Source organism: Peromyscus eremicus, chromosome 8a (assembly GCF_949786415.1).
Source record: "Peromyscus eremicus chromosome 8a, PerEre_H2_v1, whole genome shotgun sequence".
Classification (NCBI taxonomy): Eukaryota; Metazoa; Chordata; class Mammalia; order Rodentia; family Cricetidae; genus Peromyscus; species Peromyscus eremicus.
The window spans coordinates 24,386,038-24,409,259 of NC_081423.1; the positions used below are offsets into that span (position 1 = coordinate 24,386,038).

General features: G+C 42.0%; 1 protein-coding gene across 2 annotated transcripts; it reads right to left on the bottom strand.

Annotated features, from left to right (window-relative positions):
* Nucleotides 1-1,685: 1,685 nt before the first annotated feature.
* On the bottom strand, nt 1,686-19,085 carry Mat2b (methionine adenosyltransferase 2 non-catalytic beta subunit). Of its 2 annotated transcripts, none has more exons than XM_059270360.1 (7): nt 18,892-19,085; nt 11,117-11,311; nt 8,041-8,155; nt 7,223-7,375; nt 4,917-5,110; nt 3,247-3,360; nt 1,686-2,575 (listed from the first exon to the last, which is right to left on the bottom strand). In XM_059270360.1, exons 1-7 carry the CDS (start codon nt 18,919-18,921, stop codon nt 2,405-2,407), a joined length of 972 nt encoding a protein of 323 aa, XP_059126343.1. In that variant the 5' UTR covers nt 18,922-19,085; the 3' UTR covers nt 1,686-2,404. The 2 variants fall into 2 exon arrangements, with proteins under 2 accessions (XP_059126343.1, XP_059126342.1); XM_059270359.1 differs by lacking the exon at nt 18,892-19,085 and adding an exon at nt 16,571-16,747.
* Nucleotides 19,086-23,222: the final 4,137 nt, after the last annotated feature.

Sequence of the window (23,222 nt, forward strand, 5' to 3'; positions counted from 1 at the left end):
TCCTATTAGCATATCCTCAAATGCAAAGCCCTAGGTACACAATGTTATTGGCTCCAAAAGATTGAGAAAATGGCAGCCCACAGGCTTACATTTTGCACTGTGTGAAATGCAACAATTATGGACCTGGGGAGATAGCTCAAGGGTTAAGAGCACTGGTTGCTCTTGCAGAGGACCCAGGTTCTATTCCCAGTACCTACATGGTGCCTCACAAGTCTTTAACTTCAGTTCCAGAGGACCTGATGCCCTAATCTGGCACCAGGCACCCATGAAGTACTTATATGCAGGTAAAAACATAGCAGTACCTCCCCCCCCCCACACACACACCTTTTAAAAAACCAGAAAGTAACAGCAATATGAAGAAAACCCCCAAATTCTCAATATCACTTCTTAGTTTTTGCTATGTAACACAGGCTGGCCTTGAACTCCCAGTAATCTTCTGCCTCAGCCTCTTAATGCCGGGAATACAGGAATGTACCATCTTGCCCAACTAGCAGGCTTTAATTTTTTTGTTTTGAGACAGGGTTTCTCTGTGTAGTTTGGTGCCTGTCCTGGATCTCGCTCTGTAGACCAGGCTGGCTTTGAACTCAGAGATCCGCCTGGCTCTGCCTCTGGAACTAAAGGCGTGCACTACCACCGCCCGACTGGCTTTAATTTTTTTATATTCCATTTCAGTGCATCAGCCCATGGTTAAAATGGCATCAGAAATTACACAGTAAATTCTAAAACATAACGCAGTCTGGGGATTGCTGCTGTAACCAAAACCAAGATCCACTCTAGTCCCAAATTCTAAGTAAACTTTAAAACGTGAAGGCAGAGCCGGGCGGTGGTGGTGCACGCCTTTAATCCCAGCACTGGGAGGCAGAGCCAGGCGGATCTCTGTGAGTTAGAGGCCAGCCTGGGCTACCAAGTGAGTTCCAGGAAAGGCACAAAGCTACACAGAGAAATCCTGTCTCGAAAAACCAAAAAAAAAAAAAAAAAAAAAAAAAAAAGTGAAGGCAGTGTCGAGGCCAAGATCATCTGAGAATGACTGTCCAGATGAGGCACTCAGACACTGCGCAACCACCTCCTGGCAGGCAGTGCATCCTTAGTGGAAAAGGTAACAAGATCATGGAGTTGATTCTAATCAGTGGGTACAAGAAGCTACTTCTAGATCTCAACTGTTGCCTTATACCATACTGTATGCTGATTATTACACATCAGATATTGTAAGTATGTAACTTAAAAACTAAAACAAAAGAATAATTGGTTGATAGCCAGTCCTTACATTTTCTTGAGACAAAGTCTCACTATGTAGCCCTGGATGGCCTGATACTTGCTATTTAGACCAAACTGGCCTCCAAGGCAGAAATCTACCTGCTTCTTACGGGATAAATGACATGTACCATCATGCCCAGCAGTAATTACAATTAAAAAGAAGCAAAATGAAAGAGAGAGAAACCAATTCTGAGAATGGAAGACAGTTAAAGAGTGTGGTCCCTGGTAGGTCAACCATGCTCAAGTGGGTAGCTCCACCCATGAGTACAAGGATAGCAGATTGGACTCAGTATTTAAAAAAAAAAAAGACACTAGAGGTGAGGGTGGATATAGGAGCTAGAGCGCAGGGGTGAATATGATGAAAATACACTGTCTGAAATTCTCAAAGAATTAAAAATTTATGTATTTTTACATAAAAAAGAAACCAAGTGTTACATGCCAGCAGTATTTATTGTTATTCATAAGTGATCAAAAGACATACAAGGCTCATCATTATAACCACATGTATGAAATTTCACTTGGTGACAGAGTGAAAGAGACAGATATGTATTTATATTAAAAAAATACACACACGCGCACTCTCCCAGTGTTTGCCACATGGTGCTATGAAGGTGAGGTGACAGGCTATACAAGTTCTCATATACAGAACACATCAAAGAATCAAGCGTAAAAACCATACTCAAAGTTGCAAAAATAAAGTTTTCTTTTCTTCAAGCATTTTGATCTGGGCTCAAGCAAAGCAAATAATGAACACCAATGATTTCTATAGGATTCTACATACACTGAAACTATCAATATACAAAAGTCAACAAACAAAACAACAAAAAAGGGAGTTATAGGAATGGACAATGCATTTCATCCAAAGTCTAACAGTCTGCTTTATTCCAGCTCTCGGACATTAAGAATCATAATTCACATGACTTGAACAGCAAGGTAAGTAAGCGAGAACAAAACAATCAACAGAAAGCCATGACTGCAAACCAGGCATCACTGCCCTCAGTCTGTCCGACGTTCCCCTAGTGCAACAGCATCATTCACCTGAAGGATCATGAGTCACAATTAAGGAGTACTCATACAAAACTATTTCCTTTATTCTTGAAAAAGTGCCACATACTATCCTTTTCATTTAAAAAAATACACAACACATAAACTAATGGAAGACGGTCTGTCTCCATCTCTTGTCGATGAGGAAAGGCCAGAGTGATTCTTTGATTCCAATCCGAAATGGTGTCCGCTGGCCAATGCCCAAAGTCTCCAATTTGGAGCAGTCGAGCTGAGCATTTTTGGGGCGTTGTGCTCCTATGACAGGGCTGTCAGTGATCTTTAAAGAAAAAACAAAAACAAATCATGAGTAAAGGAAGTAACATGTTAAGACTTGATACTTCTATTTTAGCTTTCCTTTATGCAAAAAAACCCCTTTTATTAGAGCTAGAAAAATAAACATGTTGCCATCTAGACAATACTCTAACAAAAAAAAAAAAAAAATCAGCCAGGTGGTGATAGTACACGCCTTTAATCCCAGCACTCAGGACCCAGAAGTAGGTGGAACTCTGTGAGTTCAAGGCCAGTATGGTATACAGAGTGAGTTCCAGGACAGCCAGTGTTACACACAAAAACCCTGTTTTGAAAAACTAAAACTAAATAAATCAATTCTGTGTGGGTAGGTGAGAGAGAAAGTGGGGAGGGAGAGAGGGAGTATATGCTCTTGTAGAGGTCAGAAGACAGACAATGGGAGTCAGTTCTCTCCTGTCATGTGGATGGACTCAGGTTGTCAGGCTTTACAGCAAGTACCCTCCCTCCATCCACCCCCGCCTCCTCCATACTTCTCTATAAACTTCAATACTCTGACTTCTTTAGGGATAATTTACCACCAGGTACTGTCAAGATCCAAACCCAGTTCACTTTGATTAGTTACCCCAAACAGAAAAATGTTATCAATAACATACAGCAGCCTTAGCAAGTCAGGAGGGAGGTGTCAATCAGGAGACTTACAGGCCTTAAGTGGCTGCTCGGGAGGTTGAAGGCATCAGCAATCGCGCATGCCATTTCGTACTTGGTCATCTGCTCGTTGCCAGACCAGTGAAAGGTTCCCTTAATGGATGGATCCTGACAACAAAGACAAGGGAAGGGGGCGGGGGAGAAAGTCAATGGTAAGGTTTGACAAGAAATTTAATTTTAAAGGTGCAAGAATCAAAATGCAAATCTACCTTTTTTTTTTTTGAAAAATCCTCTTCAAAATACCTAAAATCAAATGTCTACAAATATTCCAACACTAAAAGCAATTTATAGAAATAACTTTTTGAAATAAAAATACAAATGGTGCTAATTTAGAGACAGCGACTAATTTTAATTGACATTTTAAATTATTCTAAGTTAAAATAAAAACAATATAGTTTTGAGACATGATCTCATACAGCCTACCCCCCAGTTTCTGAGACTCCTAGGGATTACAGGCTCATACCACCATGCCAGGTTTATGAGGTACTGAGATTCAGTACAGGGCTTTGTGCATGCTAGACAAGCACTCTACTGTCTGAACCAATCTTCAGCCTCATTCTTTTTGTTGGTTTTAAGCAAAGTTTTGCTCTGTAGCCTTGGCTCAGTATACAGACAATGGGCCTAGAATTCATAGGAATCCTCTTGACCCTGCTGCTTTTACAAGTGCTGGTACTACAAGTGTGCACCACCAAGATCAGTTATAAAATCACTTTAAAATGAACCTGATAAGCACAATGACACACAGCAGTAATTAGCATTCGGGGAAGATGAGGCAGAAAGAGCCTTGAATGCAAGGGCAGCCTGAGCTACGCAGGGGTTCAAGGCCACTCTGAGTAACCAAGTGAAGCCATCTTAATAAACCTAAAGAGATGAACTAGTTAAATACACTTAATCATGCCATGCATGCTATGATATTAACTTTCAGTCTTGCTGAGGCTTCCTCCCCTGCTTTAACAGATTTCCAAAGGCTCATGATATAGTAGAATTAACTGCATGTGTGTGAACTCAAGTGTGCATGCCACAGCACATGTGTGGAGGTCAAAGGACAATCTGTGGTTAGTACTTGCCTTCCACCTGTTGGAAGAAAGGGTCAGTTTCCCCTAGCACACACTAGTGTAATTTTCATATAATACAAAAATGCAGTCAGTCATGCTGTGACCAGCATTATTTGTACTCCAAACTAAACTGTTCCCCATCTTCTTATGGACATTCTATTTAATGCCAACTTCACCAAATGCTTAAAATGAATTCCCATTCTGGGCTGGATCAATGGCTCAGTGGTTAAAAGAGGATCTGGGTTCAGTTCCCAAGGGATCCAATGGCCTCTGGCTTCCTTGGATACTTGCATGCATGTGGTGTACATAAATTTATGAAAACACGCACATGTGTAATAAATTAAAAAAAATTAACTCTCACTGGGTGTAGTTGATGCACTGGGCCTCTATTCCCAACACTAGGAAGGCAGAGACAGGGTCGCTTACATTCTACAGACCTCATGAATACAGCCTCTCCTCTGTAAGAACAGCTTCTGTCTGGTTTCCTGCTTCAAAAAGCATGTTTACCTTTCAGTCTATGATAATCTGTGTACACCCATGGAGGTTCAACACAGAAAAGCAGAACTTTCACTAAGACAGAAGTCAGGCCCCATCCTTCCCAAGACTCACCAGCATCCTCTTCTCTGCCAGCTGCCGGCACACACTGGCTACGTCCTTCACATGTGTGGGGAACCTCTGCTGCCAGTGGTCCATGTTTGCTGACTTGTTGCTGAACTGTACCTTGTCGAACATAACAGTCACAGCACTTTCCTCAAGCTTTTCAACTTCCCCATACAGAACAGGAATTCTCAAGACAGCAGCCCCTAGGGACAATACACACAGGTACTTTATGGCTGCCTCTTCCCCAAGTTTGGATGTAAAGAGAAATTGTGTGGATTTAAACAAGAGCAAAGTGGAAATCTTGCCTTTTAATAAAAATATACCAGAATGGGCTGTAGCTCATAACTGAACAAACTCAAAGGTGATCATGATTATTCTAAGTATCTATTGTCACATACAGAATTCTTATCTAATTGGTCATTACACCCATTAAAAATAGAGCCTATCTGGACAACCAAATGAAAAGAATACTCCTGACTGGAGGTCAAGTGAAAGACAACAGCACTGAAGAACAATTTTGGGACAAGTGGGAAATCATCTACACAGGCTTCGTATGTGATAGCAGGAATACATCAGTGTAAGGTTTCCCCCGGACTGGTAAACACCTTGTGATTATGTAAACAACACTCTTGTCCCTAGAAGATACACAATCAAGTGTTTGATTAATTAATCATCACTGGATCTGGCCAAGTATATACACACAAAAGTACCAATCAAAAACTAATCAATCTGGGGGGTGGGGGTGGGAGGATAGAGTTGAGTGGTCACTTACGACCATGGTTGAAGAAATGTTCAATATTAGATTTTATACTGGTACCTGGTGAGGGGTTGATACCTTTAGATTATTAGCACTTTAACAAAGTAGACATGTATTTTCTCTTATAATTACTGAGCAAGTAAAGACAAGTCTTGCTGTGGTTTGAATGTTGTACCCACTCCACAATTATATAATTCCCAGTCCAACAGAGTGTGTGTGTGTGTGTGTGTGTGTGTGTGTGTGTGTGTGTGTGTGTGTGTGATTGGTTTGGGGGAGGTGCGTTGGGAAGATGTTTAGGTCATGAAGACACCACTCTGAAAGAGCTTAATGGGGAGCTGTCTAGTTTGGTTGAGGACAAGCAGAAAGGAGGCCTTTACCACAGGCTGGTTCTTGGATATTACATTTCCCAGCCTCCAGAACTGTGAGAAGTAAATTCCAGTTCTTTATAAGCGAACCATTCTGTGTACTGTAGCAGCAACATGAAGCAGAGCAAGAAGGGAGATTGATGCTAGGGAGACTTTTGCAGGGTTGATTTATATATTTATTTTATTTACTTTATGTATTTACTTTATCTGGTGGTGCTGGAGATTTAACCTTGGGCATCATGCATGCTTAGCAATCACTCTACCACTGACACAGAATAACCTAGAATATTAAAAAAAAAAAAACCCAAAAAATCACAAAACCCCAACAAATTAAATGTCTGTAAATGAGGGCATTACAAGCTGGTGGCTGTTTTTCAGGGGCACACTACGACCTAAGGCATCAGTTCCCATAGGAATCATTATGTTGAGCATGGTGCTCTAACAGATAGAAATGAAGCTGAGCATGATGCTCCCACAGACAGGAAGAAGTCTCCTCAGAACTGGCACCACATATAATGAGATGCAAAGACGTGGGAAGAAAGTCAGATTATGGATCAAAACGCAAACACTTGAAAAAATTATACAAAAATATCTCTCTTAAGAAACCACATTTTATTTTGTCTTCCTGAGGAATCAGCACACAGGAGAGATTTTATACTCTCACTGTTATATTTTCTTTTAATTTCTTTTTAAAGAAGTTATTTTTATGTATGTACACATGAACGCACATGGTAAAAAAGAAAAAGATCATGGTATATAGGATGCCTCAAAAATTTTATTACATTTATTTATGTGCTTGGAGGGGGTGCACAAGTGTGAGGGTCTGAGGACAACTTACAGGAGCAGTTCTCTCTGTCCACAATGTAGGTCTCAGGAATCCAACACATCAGTTGGTGGCAAGCATTTTTACCTACCAAGGTATCTCACCAGTAAATACTCTAATTACTAGTCATCTATAGTCCCCATTTTCCGTTTCTTTCCTTTTTTAATTAGAAGAGGGGAGGACAGAACCTCACTGACCCAGCTTCCAAGTGCCAGGAGTTCAGGCATGTAACACACACACACACACACACACACACACACACACACACACACACGCTATTCTGGATATTTTTATAAATTAAGAATACGTTCTTCATAAACAACACAACAGTCTTCAAAAATGATCAGGAGCCAAAGACACTGGACCTTACCTAAATTATTCTCCAGGACTGCCTTTTCTCCATCTAATTTTGTTTTGCCATAAAGATTCAGGGGACTTGGTATATCTTCTTCTGTGTAAGGGGGGTTTGTGCCATCAAACACATAATCTGAGCTAATGTAGATGAGAAATGCTCCAATCGCAGCTACAAAAAGAAAAGTCTATTTTATTACTTTTGTTTGGAATGTTTTCTGTTTTTGTTTTTTTTCTTAAACAAAAACACATATAAGAGAGCTACAAAACTTTCAACTTAAAAACCCCAGGAAGCTGGGCATGGTGGTGGCACACCTTTAATCCCAGCACTCTGGAGGCAGTGCAGGGATTTCTTTTGAGGCCAGCCTGGTCTACAAAGCGAGTTCCAGAACAACCAAGGTAACAGAGAGAAACTCTGTCTCAAAACAAAACAAAACACAGTGAAGGAGACTGGGGAGATGGCTGAGCAGCTAAGAACACTGGTCAGATCCCAGGCAGTGGTGGTGCACGCCTTTAATCTCAGCGCTTAGGAGGCAGAGCCAGGTGGATCTCTATGAGTTCAAGGCCAGCCTGGTCTACAGTGCGAGATCCAGGACAGGCACCAAAACTACACAGAGAAATCCTGTCTCGAAAAACCAAAAACACTGGCTACTCTTGTAGAGGATCTGGGTTTGGTTTGGGTCCTAGCACCCACATGGATGCTCACAACCATCTGTAACTCCAGTTCCAGGGGTCTGATGCAGGTTCACATATGGCACACAGACATACATGCAGACAAAACATTCACAGACATAAAATAAGCATGTCTTAAAAAATCCAGTGACGATGTAGCATTACCTGCCTCCTTTGCTAAATTCTCAGAGGCACCCACATTCAGCTGGGAAGCAGCATCTGGCTGACTCTCAACAACATCTGGTCTTCTCTCTGCAGCACAATGTACTATGACATGAGGCTGAAAGATAAAAATTGAGTTTTAACTCAAAATGGAAAGCAACAGAGAACTATGGCTTCCTTAGAGTAACTTTAGAGAAAGAAAAGGTTCTTAGGCCAACATTCCTTCAATTAATTAATAATAAGTCATTTAATTTTTAATAGCTTTCTCATATTTCCTTTTTCTTCCTCAAAAAAACAAAACACCACACACACACACACACACACACACACACACACACACGGTCTGCAAAGAATAGAACAACTTATTTTGTTGGATTTGGTTTTTTTGGGTTGTTTTGGGCAGTGCTAAGGATCCCAGAACCTTGTACACTTTGTACACTTGCACATCACACACTAGGCAGGTATGTAACCCCGGGCTACACCCCTAGCCAAGGTAAGAAACAACTTAGTAATCCCTAGCCAAAAATGCAGAAAAAGGCCTGGAGAGATGACTCAGTGGTTAAGAGTTCCAGTTGCTCTTCCAGAGGTCCTGAGTTCAATTCCCAGCAACCACATGATGGCTCACAACCATCTATAAGAGGATATGATGCTCTCTTCTGGCATGCAGAACACTCATACATAAAATATAAATGTAAAAAAAAAAGATTATTTTAAAAAAAATGCAGATAAAACTATTAGTAACTATATCTATAATCAAAATAAGACTGCTCTCCCAATGTGGTGTTAAAGGGTTATCACGTACATGACTATGACTTATTTACTCATCAGTCCCCAGTCCTCACACACACTAAGTGCTCTGCAACTCCAACCCTAGCATTTAATGACTTCATGACATCAGTTGCAAGTGAAATGTATAAGTTCAAGACTTTCGACCAGTCATTTAACCAGAATCAACTACCTACAGAACCTGTGTGTCCATCTGACCAGAAATGCAGTAAGCCATCATGTTCTAGTTCGTTTCCTATTACTATGGACCAAAACAACTTGGGGAGGAAAGGGTTTATTCCACTTACACATCAAGGTACATCAGTGAAGGGAGTCATGGCAGGAAGTGGTACAGAGGCCAGGGTGCACTGCATACTGGCTTGTACTTGTTGGTATGTTCAGCCTGCGTTCTTATACAACTTAGGCCCACTCACATCAGTCATTAGTTTAAAAATAAAAAACAAACAAACAAACAAAAACCCATGGACCAACACAGTGGAGGCATTTTCTCAATTGAGATTCCCTCTCTGCAGATGACTGTAGCTCCTGTCAAGCTGACAACTAACCAGGACACAGTAAGTACTGTGAGAAGAACAGGTCTTCACACTTGAGTGAAAGAGCCACATTTAAAGAGCCCCAGATACACCCAAACAGAGTAATGCAGGAGATCTTCAACAGAGAAGGCTTTTTTAATGCAAAAGGAATAGAGCAAGAACCAAGAATGGTGTTAACAGTCAGTGTGCTGGGGGCTGGAACCCACACGATGGCTAACAACCATTTGTAACTCCAGTTTCACTAGGCAGACTCCCTTTTCTGCCCTCTGCAGGGACCACACACATGCATTGCACAGACATACATGTACGCAAAACACCCATATGTGAAATATTACTTTACACTATGTGAATGTGTCTCACTGTGATTGGATTAATAAAGAAGCTGGCTGGTCAATAGCTGGACAGGTAGAGGTAAGGCCGACAAAAAGACTTGTAGACAAGGAGAGCACGAAGAAGGGGAAGAGCCTCAGAATCACAAAATGTGGAGAAAAGGAGATAAACCTGCTGTACTGAGAAAAGGTACCAAGTACTGTACTGAGAAAAGGTACCAAGCCACATGGCAGAGCGTAGGTAAGAAATGTGGGTAAATTTAAAATGTATGCGTTAGCTAGTAACAAGCCTGAGCTATCAGCTGAGCATTTATAATTAATAATGACTCTGTGTGGTTATTTGGGAGTGACTGCCAGAACACAGAAAAACTCTGCCTACACTCACACATACAAAATAAATAAAAATAATTTAAAAAGAGAAAGAGAATGAGAGACAATGAATGCCCACACACCCAATTTCCTCAACAACTGCTCCAGGAGGCATAATCTAAGAATTGTTTTTAAGCTTAAATGCGCAGAATCTGGGATGCTTCAAATGTAGCATCCTGGGCCCATCATAGACTTCATACAGTACACTCTTTGGGCATGCAGCCTAAAATCGGGTTTTCTTGGTATTTCTAGTGCGCAGAATCTGGGATGCTTCAAATGCAGCATCCTGGGCCCATCACAGACTTCATACAGTACACTCTTTGGGCATGCAGCCTAAAATCGGGTTTCCTTGGTATTTCTAGTACCCATGCTCTTGGACCCAGACCTTTAGAAAGAACCAAAGCTAAAATTTGATAAGGAGAACAGTATCTCAATTTCCCTCTAACTTTCCTTGGATCATGACAAATAGGTTACTGAAATCCTCCTGACTGTACTTTCTTGTCTCTAAAGCAAAAATAACAAATTTTTTTTTTCCAGTTCCCAGATAACACCCAAACATTTATAAGGGGATATTATTTGGAAAGCACTGCATAAATACAAGCTGTGCCACTCTACAAAGCTGTACCGGACAGGGAGGAGGATCTGGCTCTGGGGTAGAGTACCTGCCCAGCATGCTGGGGACCCTGGCCCCCACACCTGCACCACCACAAGTAAATAAACAAACAAACAAACAAAAAGAAGTGTGGAGCCGGGCGGTGGTGGCGCACGCCTTTAATCCCAGCACTTGGGAGGCAGAGCCAGGCGGATCTCTGTGAGTTCGAGGCCAGCCTGGACTACCAAGTGAGTTCCAGGAAAGGCGCAAAGCTACACAGAGAAACCCTGTCTCGAAAAACAAAAAAAAAAACAAAACAAAAAAAAAAACAAAAAGAAGTGTGAGCTGTACTGTTGCTGCTCAACAGGTTACAGTTTCAAGCACAACTTCCAGTCAGCATGCACACTTTCTGTATAATCCAGAGAACTCTTAGTAAAATGCATATACAACTTCAATATACAAAGTCATACCTGAAAATCATGAATGAGGTGATGAACTGCTTCAGAATCCAACAGGTTCACTTGTTCAAATTTTGGTCTGGCTCTTCGAAAGCCACTGCCAATGGTGTGCCAGTTACTTTGCTGAAATTCTTTGTAAACCGCTCTGCCAAGAAGCCCTGTGGCACCAGTAACTAGAACACGCCGGCTAGGGATGTTTACTTCCTCCTAGAAGCAGAAAGGGTAGCCAGTTTGAAAATAATTCTCCTAAAGAAATGAGGTGCTGGGCTGGAGAGATGGCTCAGAGGGTAAAAGCATTGGCTGCTCTTCCAAAGGTCCTGAGTTCAATTCCCAGCAACCACATGGTGGCTCACAGCCATCTGTAGTAAGATCTGGTGCCCTCTTCTGGCATGCAGGGATACATGCAGGCAGAATACTGTATACAATAAATATATAAACCTTAAAAAAAAGGGGGGGGGGGTGCCATTATTGTGTACCAAATACCTGAAATCTAAGTTTTTTTTTACATTAATGTCACATACCTAAAAAGTCAGTTTCAAAGCTAGATTAATCAAACTGCATCAACAACTGTATGAGTTAATGAGTTTGTTTTTTAATTATTTTATTTTATGTGTCTGAGTGTTTTGCCTGCATGCATGTGTGTGCACCACCTGCACTGCCTGAGGAGTTCAGAAGAGGGTATAAAATCTCCTGGAACTTGAGCACAGGCAGTGGGCTAACAGGTAGGTGCTGGAAACTGAGCCTGGGTCTTTGCAAATCAACAAAGTACTCTTAGCCATAGAGCCATCTTTCCAGCCCTGACTTGATAAGTTTTAATAATCAGTCTCATTGGGACTAGAGAGGTGGCTTAGTGGTTAAGAACACACACTGCTTTTGCAGAAGATAGACACTGAGTGGCTTACAACTACCTATAACTAAAGTTCCAGATCTGGCCTCTGAGAGCAACTGCATTCCTGTAAGTAGACACACCTTCTCTCTCTTTCTCTCTATTAAAAATAAAAAATAAGAGGCAGGAGAGATGGCTCTGTGGTTAAGAACACTGGGTGCTCTTCTCGATTCTCAAAACCCACATGGCTGCTAAAAACTATCTGTAACTCCTGATTCAGAGGATCCGATGCCCTTTTCTGGCCTCTGTGGGCACCAGGCAAGCATGTGGTACACAGACATATACACGCAGATGAAACATTCATGAATGTAAAATAAGTTTAATTTTTTTAATGAATAAGTTAATAAAAACTAAAATCTTCCAGACTAGTAAAAAAAGAAAGAAAAATTAAAGGAACAAAGTATTAATAATCAAGAAAAAGAACCTAAGATAAATCATAAGTAACCTCCCCATTTGATTTAGATTTCATGTTAATAATGGGAGTTATTTTGCTTTTATGACTGATGAAGTGATCCTATCACCTTGATAAGTAGTCAACAAGAATTTCACATCTTCAAAGATATTATGAAAATGCACAAGACTCAGATGATATGTCTCATTTTGATGGGTTTGAAATCGGTCAACATTTCAAAAGAGTTTATTTAAATTAAAATTGATTTGACCCTTAAAGCATATATTCTAAATTTGAACAAACTAACATATGTCCCTCAGTCAGTACTAAATTTACTTATACAGAATCCTTATGACTAATATACAGACAGTAAAGAAAATTTTAAATTGATCTGTGTTGCTATTGAGAAAAATATTCGTGTTCCAAGAAATTTTAAAAAGCTTAAGAAATAATTTAAATTCTGTATGTTCGAGGCAAAGTTCCAAAATCAAGCAACATTTTCCTGCCAAATTCTCAAGTAAAGCCAACTTTTCCTTTTTTAAAAATAATGTTTTAAGCTGGCATGGTGTCACACACCTGTAAGCCCAGTATGAGCTCCACAGCTGGAAATTTCATTAAAGTTTATCATGAGAACTTATTTCTGTTAAAGTCACCTAACTCTCAACTAGCAAAAAACCTTTTACAAAAGCAACAGCCAAAGACATTTTGAGCCCTAATTTTACGTACGCTAAATGATTTAGTAAATATACATACATTACTTAAGGACACCAAAACCAGGTGTTTCTAATGTAGAGGATGGCGGGGGTGGGGGAGTAGGAAGGCAGTATATAAAAAATATTGAGGATTTTAATTCAACCAACTTCAAAACATTTTTTTAAAAGTTAAAGAAATTTCATGTGGCAGCTGTAATACCACTTTAAGCCAGGCAATTTATGAAAATGAAGACTCAAGCTGGCAAAATATTTTCTTTGAACTTTGTCAAGAAAGTAACTATACAACAGGTGTGGAGATGATCTTTAATCCCAGCACCCAGGGGACAGAAGTAGGCAGGAGACTATCAGCCAACTAAGAATAGTCTGGTCTACAGAGGGAATTCCAGGCCATTCAGAACCATATAGTAAGACCCTGACTCAAGAACCACATTTGTATACACACACACACACACACACACACACACACACACACACACACAGCTAAAATGAAACGGGTCAAAACATGTCAAGTCTAGTAGATTTAAAAAACACTGTACATGTAATAAACACCATGAAGATGCCCGAGGAAACACCATACAAGAAAAAACATGGGGCTGGGAGACCCTGGCTTGATTTCACATAGGGGCTAACACCTGGGATACTAGCACCCTCTTTGGACGTCCAAGAGTACTGCACGCATGTGGTGAACAAACATATATGCAGGCAAAACACCATACACATAAAATAAAAAATAAATCTAAAAAAATGTTGCTCTTGCGCAGAATCAGAATTGGGTTCTGAGCATCCACACTGGGCAGCCTGTACCTCTGTACCTCCAGCTCTAGTGGAATGGACACCCTCTTTTGGCCTCAGTAGGTATTGGACACACATGGTACACATCTATACGGTTGGCGCGCACACACACATACAAATGTTTTAAAAAGAAAGAAAACTGGCCGGGCAGTGGTGGCACATGCCTTTAATCCCAGCACTCGGGAGGCAGAGCCAGGCGGATCTCTGTACTGGTCATTCCAGGCAGGAGGATCCTGAGTTCAAGACAAGGCCCAGATACAAAGACTGGCCTCCAAAAGAAAAAAAAAGACAGAAAACTTGAAAGTTTCACACTCACTTTCCACCTCTGTAACATCCCTGAATATCCTTGAGATTTAAGAAAAGATGTCCAATCGGGCAGTGGTGGCAAACACCTTTAATCCCAGCACTCGGGAGGCAGAGGCAGGTGTATGTCTGTGAGTTCGAGGCCAGCCTGGTCTATAAACTGAGTTCCAGGACAGGGTCCAAAGCTACACAGAGACACCCTGTCTTGAAAAACCAAAAAAAGAAAAGAAAAGATGTCCAGACTGCTTAAGTAGGAAGGAATTCGGATGGGACTAGCCCATCTTGCTGTCTCCCCATTATACTCACAGGCAGTACTCTTCACAGGAACTAATAAGGGTTGCCTCTCTAGCATTAACTAAGCCAACCCTCAGAGTGACCAGAGTAAATGTCAATTGTACAGGCTGAGACAGCACCAACTGCATGCAAACCACAGCTGTCTGTACCGTTTTGTTGCTGTTTTGCTTTGAGACAGGGTCTCACTATGCAGCCTGGCTTACCTGGAAATCCTCCAGCCTCAGCTTTCAGAGTGCTGGGCTTAAAGCATAAGCCACCATGCCCAGCTACTGTACTATTTTTTAATGGAAAACATTGCTGGGTGTGGTAGCACCATTAATCTCAGTCCACCAGAGGTGGAGGCAGAGGCAGGCAGATCTCCATTGGTTTGAGGCCAGTCATGAATACAGTGTGAGACCCCGTTTCAAAAACAAAACAAAACATGAAAAGCCACCCATATACCCCACCATGCTGAAAAGCAATCATATCTACCCATCACTACTAATTTCCTGAGTGCTGAGATTATAGGCATTCCAGTCAGTTATACCCAGCATACCACTTTCCACTTTGCTTTTAACACATTAAGCTTACATGTGTACATACATGTATGCATGCAGAAAACGGTCACATGCTGTCAGCAGTCTGGAACTGTAAATAAATTTGAAAGTTAGCTAAGGCCCAGTCACTTGGAGACAATACTGAATGTACTGTCACCCAAATATAAAAATTTTGCATCAACAGCTGGACGTGGTAGCCCCTGTCTTTAATCCCAGCACTCTGGGATGTAGAGGCAGGGGAATCTCTGTTGAGCCCAAGGTCAGCCCACTCTACATAGTGAGTTTCAGGACGGTAAGGGTTAAACAGACAGAACCTGTTCTAGTTAGGGTTACTATTTCTGTGAGAAAACACAACCAAAGCAAGCTGAGGAGGAAGGAGTTTATTTGCCTTACATTCTCACATCACTGCTCATCACTGGAGAAAGTCAGGACAGGAACCTGGGGGCAGGAGCCCACACAGGCTATGGAGAGTTGTTGCGTACTGGCTCGCTCCCCATTGCTGGCCTGCTCAGCCTGCTTTCTAACACAGCTCAGGACCACCTCCTAGGGAAGGTCCTACCCATAATGGGGTGGTCCCTCTCACATCAATCACTAATTAAGAAAATGCCACGGGCATTGGTGGCGCACGCCTTTAATCCCAGCACCCGGGAGGCAGAGCCAGGCGGATCTCTTGAGTTCAAGGCCAGCCTGGGCTATAGAGTGAATTCCAGGAAAGGCGCCAAAGCTACACAGACAAACCTTGTCTCGAAAAAACAAAAAAGGCCCTACAGGCTTGCCTGAAGCCCAATCCTACGGAGGCATTTTCTCAACTGAGGCACCCTCCTCTGCAGTGACTCTAGCTTGTATCAAATTGACATAAAACTAGCCAGCAAAGACCCTGTCTCAAATATTTTTTGGCATTAACAAAACTGACCACCTCCCTATCCTTTCCTCTATCTACAAGACAAATTAGTTTGGGAATTCTAACAGTCTTATCAACTGTGCTGGATACAGTCTGTAGGTCAGCGACTGCTAAGGGGCTGGAAACTGAAGGGTGGGTCGGATTTGGGAAGAGGCAGGGGAAGTTTACCAGACACTCCCAAATCTCAGTAGTCTTCCAACAAGCCAGGCTTGAAACCCTAGGAGGCCAAGGGCCAAACAGATCTGAACTGGAATTCCTGCTCAAACCTGACTAAAATAAACTCGAGTGAGACCCTTTATGCCTGTTTTCTCCCCCGTGAGACTGAGCGTTAACAGTAATCGCATACCGGGAAATTGACTGACATCCACACAAGTGCCCGAAGTAATGTGCCCCGTGCAAACTCTGAATTCACCACGGTGACAGCCCCCAACGCCGTCTTTTATGAAAAGCCACCCTCCCTTCTCCTTAAAGACCCAGGAACACAGAATAAAAGATGATGAATCCAGAACTCAAATGGAAACAAGCCCTCCGCGGCGGCGGGGGGCCTCCACCTCCCAGCTTCCTGGCTGCAGCGGCGACCGGGAACCCTGCGGGGAGCGAGGTAAACAAACTCAGAGGCGCCGCCCAGGGCTCCACGCCCCACACCTCACCTCCACCAGCCGGCAGCTGCCGGGAACGAAGTGGATAGAGAGCTCTTTCTCCCGGCCCACCATGCCAGCCGTCTTCGCGCCGCCGCAGTCGCGACCGCAGCCTCCTCCTGCGCAGCACAGCCGGGGGCCACAGCGCCCGCGCCACCTTGGCCCTCCTCCCCTAGGCCCTGGCCGACCCGGGCCACCGCTTCCGGCTTCCGCCGCCATGGCTGCGGCTGTTGATTGGCCGCCTCCCGCCACGCATTCAAAAAGGGGCGGGACCTCAAGGGACGCTCTCAGCCCACGTGCCAGTTCTTAAAGAGACAGAGCAAGCACAGGCAGCGACGCCAAGCATCGACTGCAGGCTTCCTTGGGTCTGAGGGTGTAATGTCTTTTAATCACTCCGTCTGCTTCTTCCTTCTCAGTGAAATGTGTAAAGAATCAAATGGCCTAGAGTTCTAGGTTTGCAGACTGCGAAATGCCTAAGAGTCAACTGTGCATGTATTATACAAAATAGATTCCAACATCTGTAACGTTAGGCGTGGCAACAGCTAAGGGTGTTCCCATCAACACAGCGATAAGGTTGGTTTGGGTTGGTTTTAGGCAGTCTCAAGCTCAGGGAATGATCTTGAACTTCTGATCTTCCAGCTTCCCCTCCTAAGAGCTGGGTTCACAGGAGTGGACGACCAACCCAGGTAAGGTGTGGTTGGTCGATTGTTTTAAGGCAAGGAGAAAGAATAAAAATAGGTGTTGCCCGCTGAGTCATTAACATCTCTGGAACCTATATTTTTCTGGAATGCTAAAAAAAAAATGCTGGGAAGTTTTTTTTTAAAGTTTTTATTATTTTTAGCTAATTAAAAATAAAAAGGTGTGGGAGAGAATATTATCTGGGTACTTTTTAAAAGGCAGATTCGTTTTTTTCTCAGAATAACAGAACGAGAAACTGAACTGTTAACGATCCCGGTCTACTTTTAAGTCGATTTAACAGGTGTCCTGACTGCCCTAAGTGGACAGTCACTTAGGGGACGCTGCCAGGGGCTGCTCGAGCCAAGTCTTGGAGGAGCTGCAAAAACTTAAAATCGAGCCAAGGAAGGGCGCAATGCCGGGCACTCTTCCAAACCTGTGTGGCTGTTTAAAAGTTAATGAGGAACAACGGCCCCTAGTGTCTGACTCAGCATTCAACTGAATTACCTGCAGGTTAAAAACTCCAAAGTACAGCGCCAGCCAAGCCTGCGAAACTTGCACTGAAAAAGCCCGCACCCAGGAAAGGACTGGCCCATTTTCTACCTACCCAGCAGTCTGCTCTCACCCAGACAAACCACGACAAGATATTTCAAAACTCGCCCCAAAACGTGACCACTGCCTGGATTTCCCCCAAAGGCCTTATTTTCACAATTCTGGTTTCTTTTTAAACTAACGATTAAGCTGCCCTTTAGGAAAAGTTTTCGTCAGCTTCCTCCATGACACTAAAGAATTTATTCCTCACTCACATAATTCTTTGTAAGAGAAAACAAAGACAGCCTGAGGCCCGCCACTTTTCCATTTTTTTTTTTTTTCTAATCCAGGCAAAGGCTTAAGAAAGCCTTTACTAAAAGAAAGGGCTACCTAACACTAAGTTACAAGAATAATAAGAAAAAGTCCGAAGGAGAGGACAGATTTAAGATCCCTCATCCGCCTTAAAAGTGAGAATGTTTCAAGTTTCTAGTTGGAGTGTGTGAAGGAGTCTCTTCCTAAAGGAGATTATAAAATGTACTCAATAGGAAGATTCAAGCATTTCTGCAATTAGCGGTTTGATTCCCGGTGCAACCTTGTGAGTGAGGAAATGTTTGCTTGCCTACGTTTAAGAATACGGTTTGACACTTGTCGGGCAAAAGTTGGGCATAGCTCTAGGGGCACATATTTAAGTGCAATTTTTAGTCATTTTGCTTAATAAGAAGAAGTTCTATGTTTACAGTCAATGTCCGACTTCCGACGGGGGTCACGTCTTGAGAGTGCAAACTGTAACTGAAAGTCCCATTAGCAGATTCAAGCCCTACAAGACAAAAGCTGGGCATGCACCACGGATTAAATCTTATACCACACAGAACCTGCACCACCACTGCACTGAATGTGGAGAGAGAAACTATCGCTCTGCTTCACATTTTATTTCTGTCGAACTGAGTTTGATTTCCTGGGTCAGAAACCCAAGGTAGTTTATTCTGTGTCTCAAGCGTATGTTTCTTAAGGAAATAAATGGCACCGGCTAGTATTTTCTTTATAGCCATACTGCTCTTACCAGTCGTCTTGAATCGCGTTTAAGGCGACGCTGAGGCGAGACTGGGTCTTGAATTGCTAGCTCTTACCTGTTCCATGTCCTCCGGCATTTCAGGCATGATTCCAGAACTATTTTGGGGAAACAGCGGCGAGAGGAATCTCGGCGTCTGGCTTCGCTGGCCGGGTCTTTGTTTGCTCCGCCCGTACCGAGCACACGGACGCCAAAAACGTGAGGCGCAGCTCCGCTTGACCTTTTAAATTAGCGTTTCCATTCCAATCCAGGAATCTCGTGCAGCTTTCCACCGTGCAGTAAACTGGCAGCTGATTCCTCCTGCTAGTTTCGAAACTACCCAATGAGAAGTTTCATGTTTAACTGCAAGTCAAGCGAGGATCCGTTACCAAAAATCCATATGGCAGAACTATTAAACAAAAACAAACCAACAAAAGCCCTGCAATTTTCCCGGTAGAACTTTTTGATGTCTCTTGTAGAGAGAATGAGTCAATGGTGGGACGCACGCTGCCATTGATTCCTGTTGTGAAATATTCCACACATTTCACACAACAGTAACAACCTTCAGTAAAATTCCTCAGCGCTTTTCAAAAATTTATTTCGTGCGCGTATGAATATTTTGTTCGTATGCATGTATGTGCACCATGTGTACCTGTTGGATTCCCTGGAACTGACGTTAAGGATTGGTTGGGAGCCATTATGTGGGTGCTGGGAATCGAAGCAGGATGCTTTGAAAGAGAAACAATGATCTTAACCACTGAGCCATCCTTCCTGCCCCATCCCAGGGCTTTTTTAAATTCGTCAATTTCAAAGGGCAATTTAAAAACCCTAGTGGTAGCAACACACAAATGTAGAGTGCGTCTGGTCATTTCCATGAACTGTGTTCTGTTTATATTTAGTCAAGCATTAAATACTACTGCTCAGTCCTTCCCAGACCTGCCCCTAACAACATCAACAGGGTAAGAACCAATTTCTAGGAGTGAAGTACAGCCAGCTATTTTTAAGTTTCAAGGACGATTTAAGCTTAGTTCAGCTTTGGGCCGCTCTTTGAGTTTATGGCGTCCCAGTATTTTAACTTTAAAATCAACAGAAGCTGGTATTGAAATTGAACTTTGAAATATCTCTCAGCTTTATAGTCTACCCAGAGGGCATATGGCAGATGGCAAACTGTAGGAGGCAGTCAGAGGATCCACAAATGGTCAAGAAATCAGTGGAGGGGTTGGGGAGTGGGAGGTGTTGATTTTAAATATATATCTTAAAGATCAGCTCTGTCAAAATGCAAGAACTACAGTATCAAGGAATTATAATATAGGGTGATATCTTCAGGCATCTCAGATACAACAGTAAAATTAAAACCAACCAATTTTTCTAATTGATAAATTGAAATTCCTCAAGGTGAAACATTCCTGCTTAGTAAAAGAGACTATTAATAAAACAAATTCAAATAAACTATAGACTGGGAAAAATAATTTCAATATATATACCCCGAGAAGGGTATATTCAGAATATTTAAAGAACTATAACTCAATGATTTGAAAAGGCCATTTTTATGATTTATTTATTTTTATGCTCATTGGTGCTTTGTCTGCATGTGTGTCTGTGTGTGAGTGTCAGATCTTGCAAGAACAGCCAGTGCTCTTAACTGCTGAGCCATCTCTCCAGTCCTGAATTTTTTTAAATGGACAAAAATTTTACTAGACATCTCCAAGGAAAACACAGGAATGGCCAATAAGCACGCAACACATTGTGCATGGGGATATGCAATTTAAAAGCACATTGAGATATCACCGTACACCTACATAAATGGGCTAAAATTGAACAGATTTACCAAATTTTAAATGCTAAAAAGCAATATTCACCTCTGTCTTCTTAATGCTCTTCAGCTAGAGCTGAGAATTAAATTATCATAAGACAAATAAGCTTATTAAAAACATGTTACATGGCATAGCAGCCCTAATAAGGCAATAAAGATAAATAAAGGTAATAAGCCCTAATAAAGATCCAAACAATAAGGATCCAATAGTTCAACAATTATACATTGAATTAGACAAATAATAATAAGCTATGAGCAGCAAAAAGAAAAAATTACATGGTGAGATTGGCAGTTGGGAGTAATTTTGGTAAGGTTTGCACAACTCTCGGGCTCAGCTCTCTTTCAAGTTAATAGGAGGGTGGCTTTGCTTCTAGCAAAGCAGTGCATCTCTAGCAACTTCATCTCCTACCTTCAAGAAACAGAAAGATTGGTCATCTTTTTGCACCTGTTTTTTTAAGTGTCTTTAACTCAAAACAGTGGATATGTTAATGTGGCTCTTTTGTAACTCTACACCAGTGGGAGTCCAAAAATGAGGAAACCATTTGAAAAAAAACTGTTGGCATTCTTCAATGTATGCTGCCCCATCAAAGAGTAATCCCAGTTACAGGCATGTACGCATGAAGAATAAAAACATATATCCCGTCCACGAAGATTTATACATGAGTATTCATAGCTGCTTAATTCCACTTTTTGTAAATGTTTATTCTTTTTGTGCATGTTCCTGTGGGGGAGGGTCATGTTGCTATGGGGCGGGGGCAGAGGTTAACTTGTAGGAGTTGGTTCTCTCCTGCTATTGGGGACTAGGTGACTGGACTCGGGTCCTTAGGCTAGGTGCCAAGCACTTTGACCCACTGAGCCACCTCACCAGCCCCATCGCTTAATTCAAAATGGCACGGAACTTGAAATAAACTAAACAACTGCCAACAGATGAATAGATAAATTCTGGCTCATCCATACTGGGGAATATTACTTAGGAATATAAAGAAATAAACTACAGGAATGAATCTGTCATTTTGCTGAGTAAATGAAACTAGGCACAGAGAATGATTCCATGTATGTGAAATTCTAAAACAGGTGAAAATTTCATCTTTGTGGAAGGCATAACCTTGTGTTGGTAGAAAAGTAAGGATTGACAGTAAAAGCCTACTTTCTGGGGAATGAACCTATTCTTTGTATCAACAGAGTGTGAATTCCAAGAGTGTACACATTTACCCGAACTTATGTTAAAACACATAAGAGCTGTTTATTTCACTCTATTGCTATATGTAGCTTATATCCAAATTATTTATAAGGTAGGGTCTCCCTATGAATCCCAGGCTGGCCAAAACTTACATCTTCCTGCATCAGCCTCCCAAAGTGCTGGAATTATAGGCATGTACCATATGTGGCTACACCAGCATTTTAAAACAATAATACAATTATATTTTGGATCCTTTAAGTCACAACTTTAAACTCAGTCAACATTTTCTGGGATACTAGTTTGATGTAGTGAGAGCCACTGTGTTGATAATCGAGTGGTAAAATAATAGATAACCAATTTCTAAACTCATTTGGATCTGAAAAAATGTCAAAAATCTGTTTTCCTATATAGAGTATGTGTATATTTTGCAGGTTAAAAAAAATATCTTTAGCCGGGCGGTGGTGGCGCTTGCCTTTAATCCCAGCACTCGGGAGGCAGAGCCAGGTGGCTCTTTGTGAGTTCGAGGCCAGCCTGGTCTACAGAGTGAGATCCAGGAAAGGCGCAAAGCTACACAGAGAAACCCTGTCTCGAAAAACCAAAAAAAAAAAAAAAAAAAAAAAAGTCTTTATACTGTTATGATACTCTTGGGGCAAAAATCAATGTTTTCCTTTCTTTTTAAAGTTGTTGTGCCTCCACAAAGATGTACAAATGAAATGAGTGAAATCTAACAAAACCTCTTTTGAATCTCTAGATAGTAGCTCTCACTGAAAAACAAAACAAGGGTTAATGAGATGAGTTCAATGGGTAAAGATATTTGCCACTGAGGTGACACCATAAGTTAGATCCCTGGAGAACCCACCCTACAAATTGTCCACTGGTCTCCAAAAGTGTGCCATGGTACGTGCACCTATTGCTTTAGCGATCTTACCACCAATGTGCTGGCTAGAAGTGTTTACTCTCTTTGAATATGAATCCTGCTGAATGCTGCCACTGGCAATTTTAGGTGAGTGTCCAAGGGGAGAACTAATGAACCCAGAAGCTTAACCAGAGACTTGGGGAGCTAGGATCTCACTTTGAAGGCTCATGATTCTGTGCTTTAGCTACCAGCAGCCCTGGTCCTTGGCAGATTCTATAAATGGCTTCTGGCAGCAGACAGCAACAGGCAATGACACCTTCTGTTGTTACAACCTTCATAGTTCAGGGTGTTGGGATCCTTAGCCCTATAGTGAAGTGTCACAGGACTTGCACCGAGAGTGCTGGATTCCTTAGCCCTTAAGTCTTGGTTGCTCTCTGGTACTCTTCTGGCCATCAGAGTCCACAGTGTCTGCTCAACTCTAATTTTATGGATTTTTTTCCTGCATCTTTGTCTGTGCACCCTAAGTGTGTAGTGCCTGTGAAGCCAGAAGTGGCCATGGGA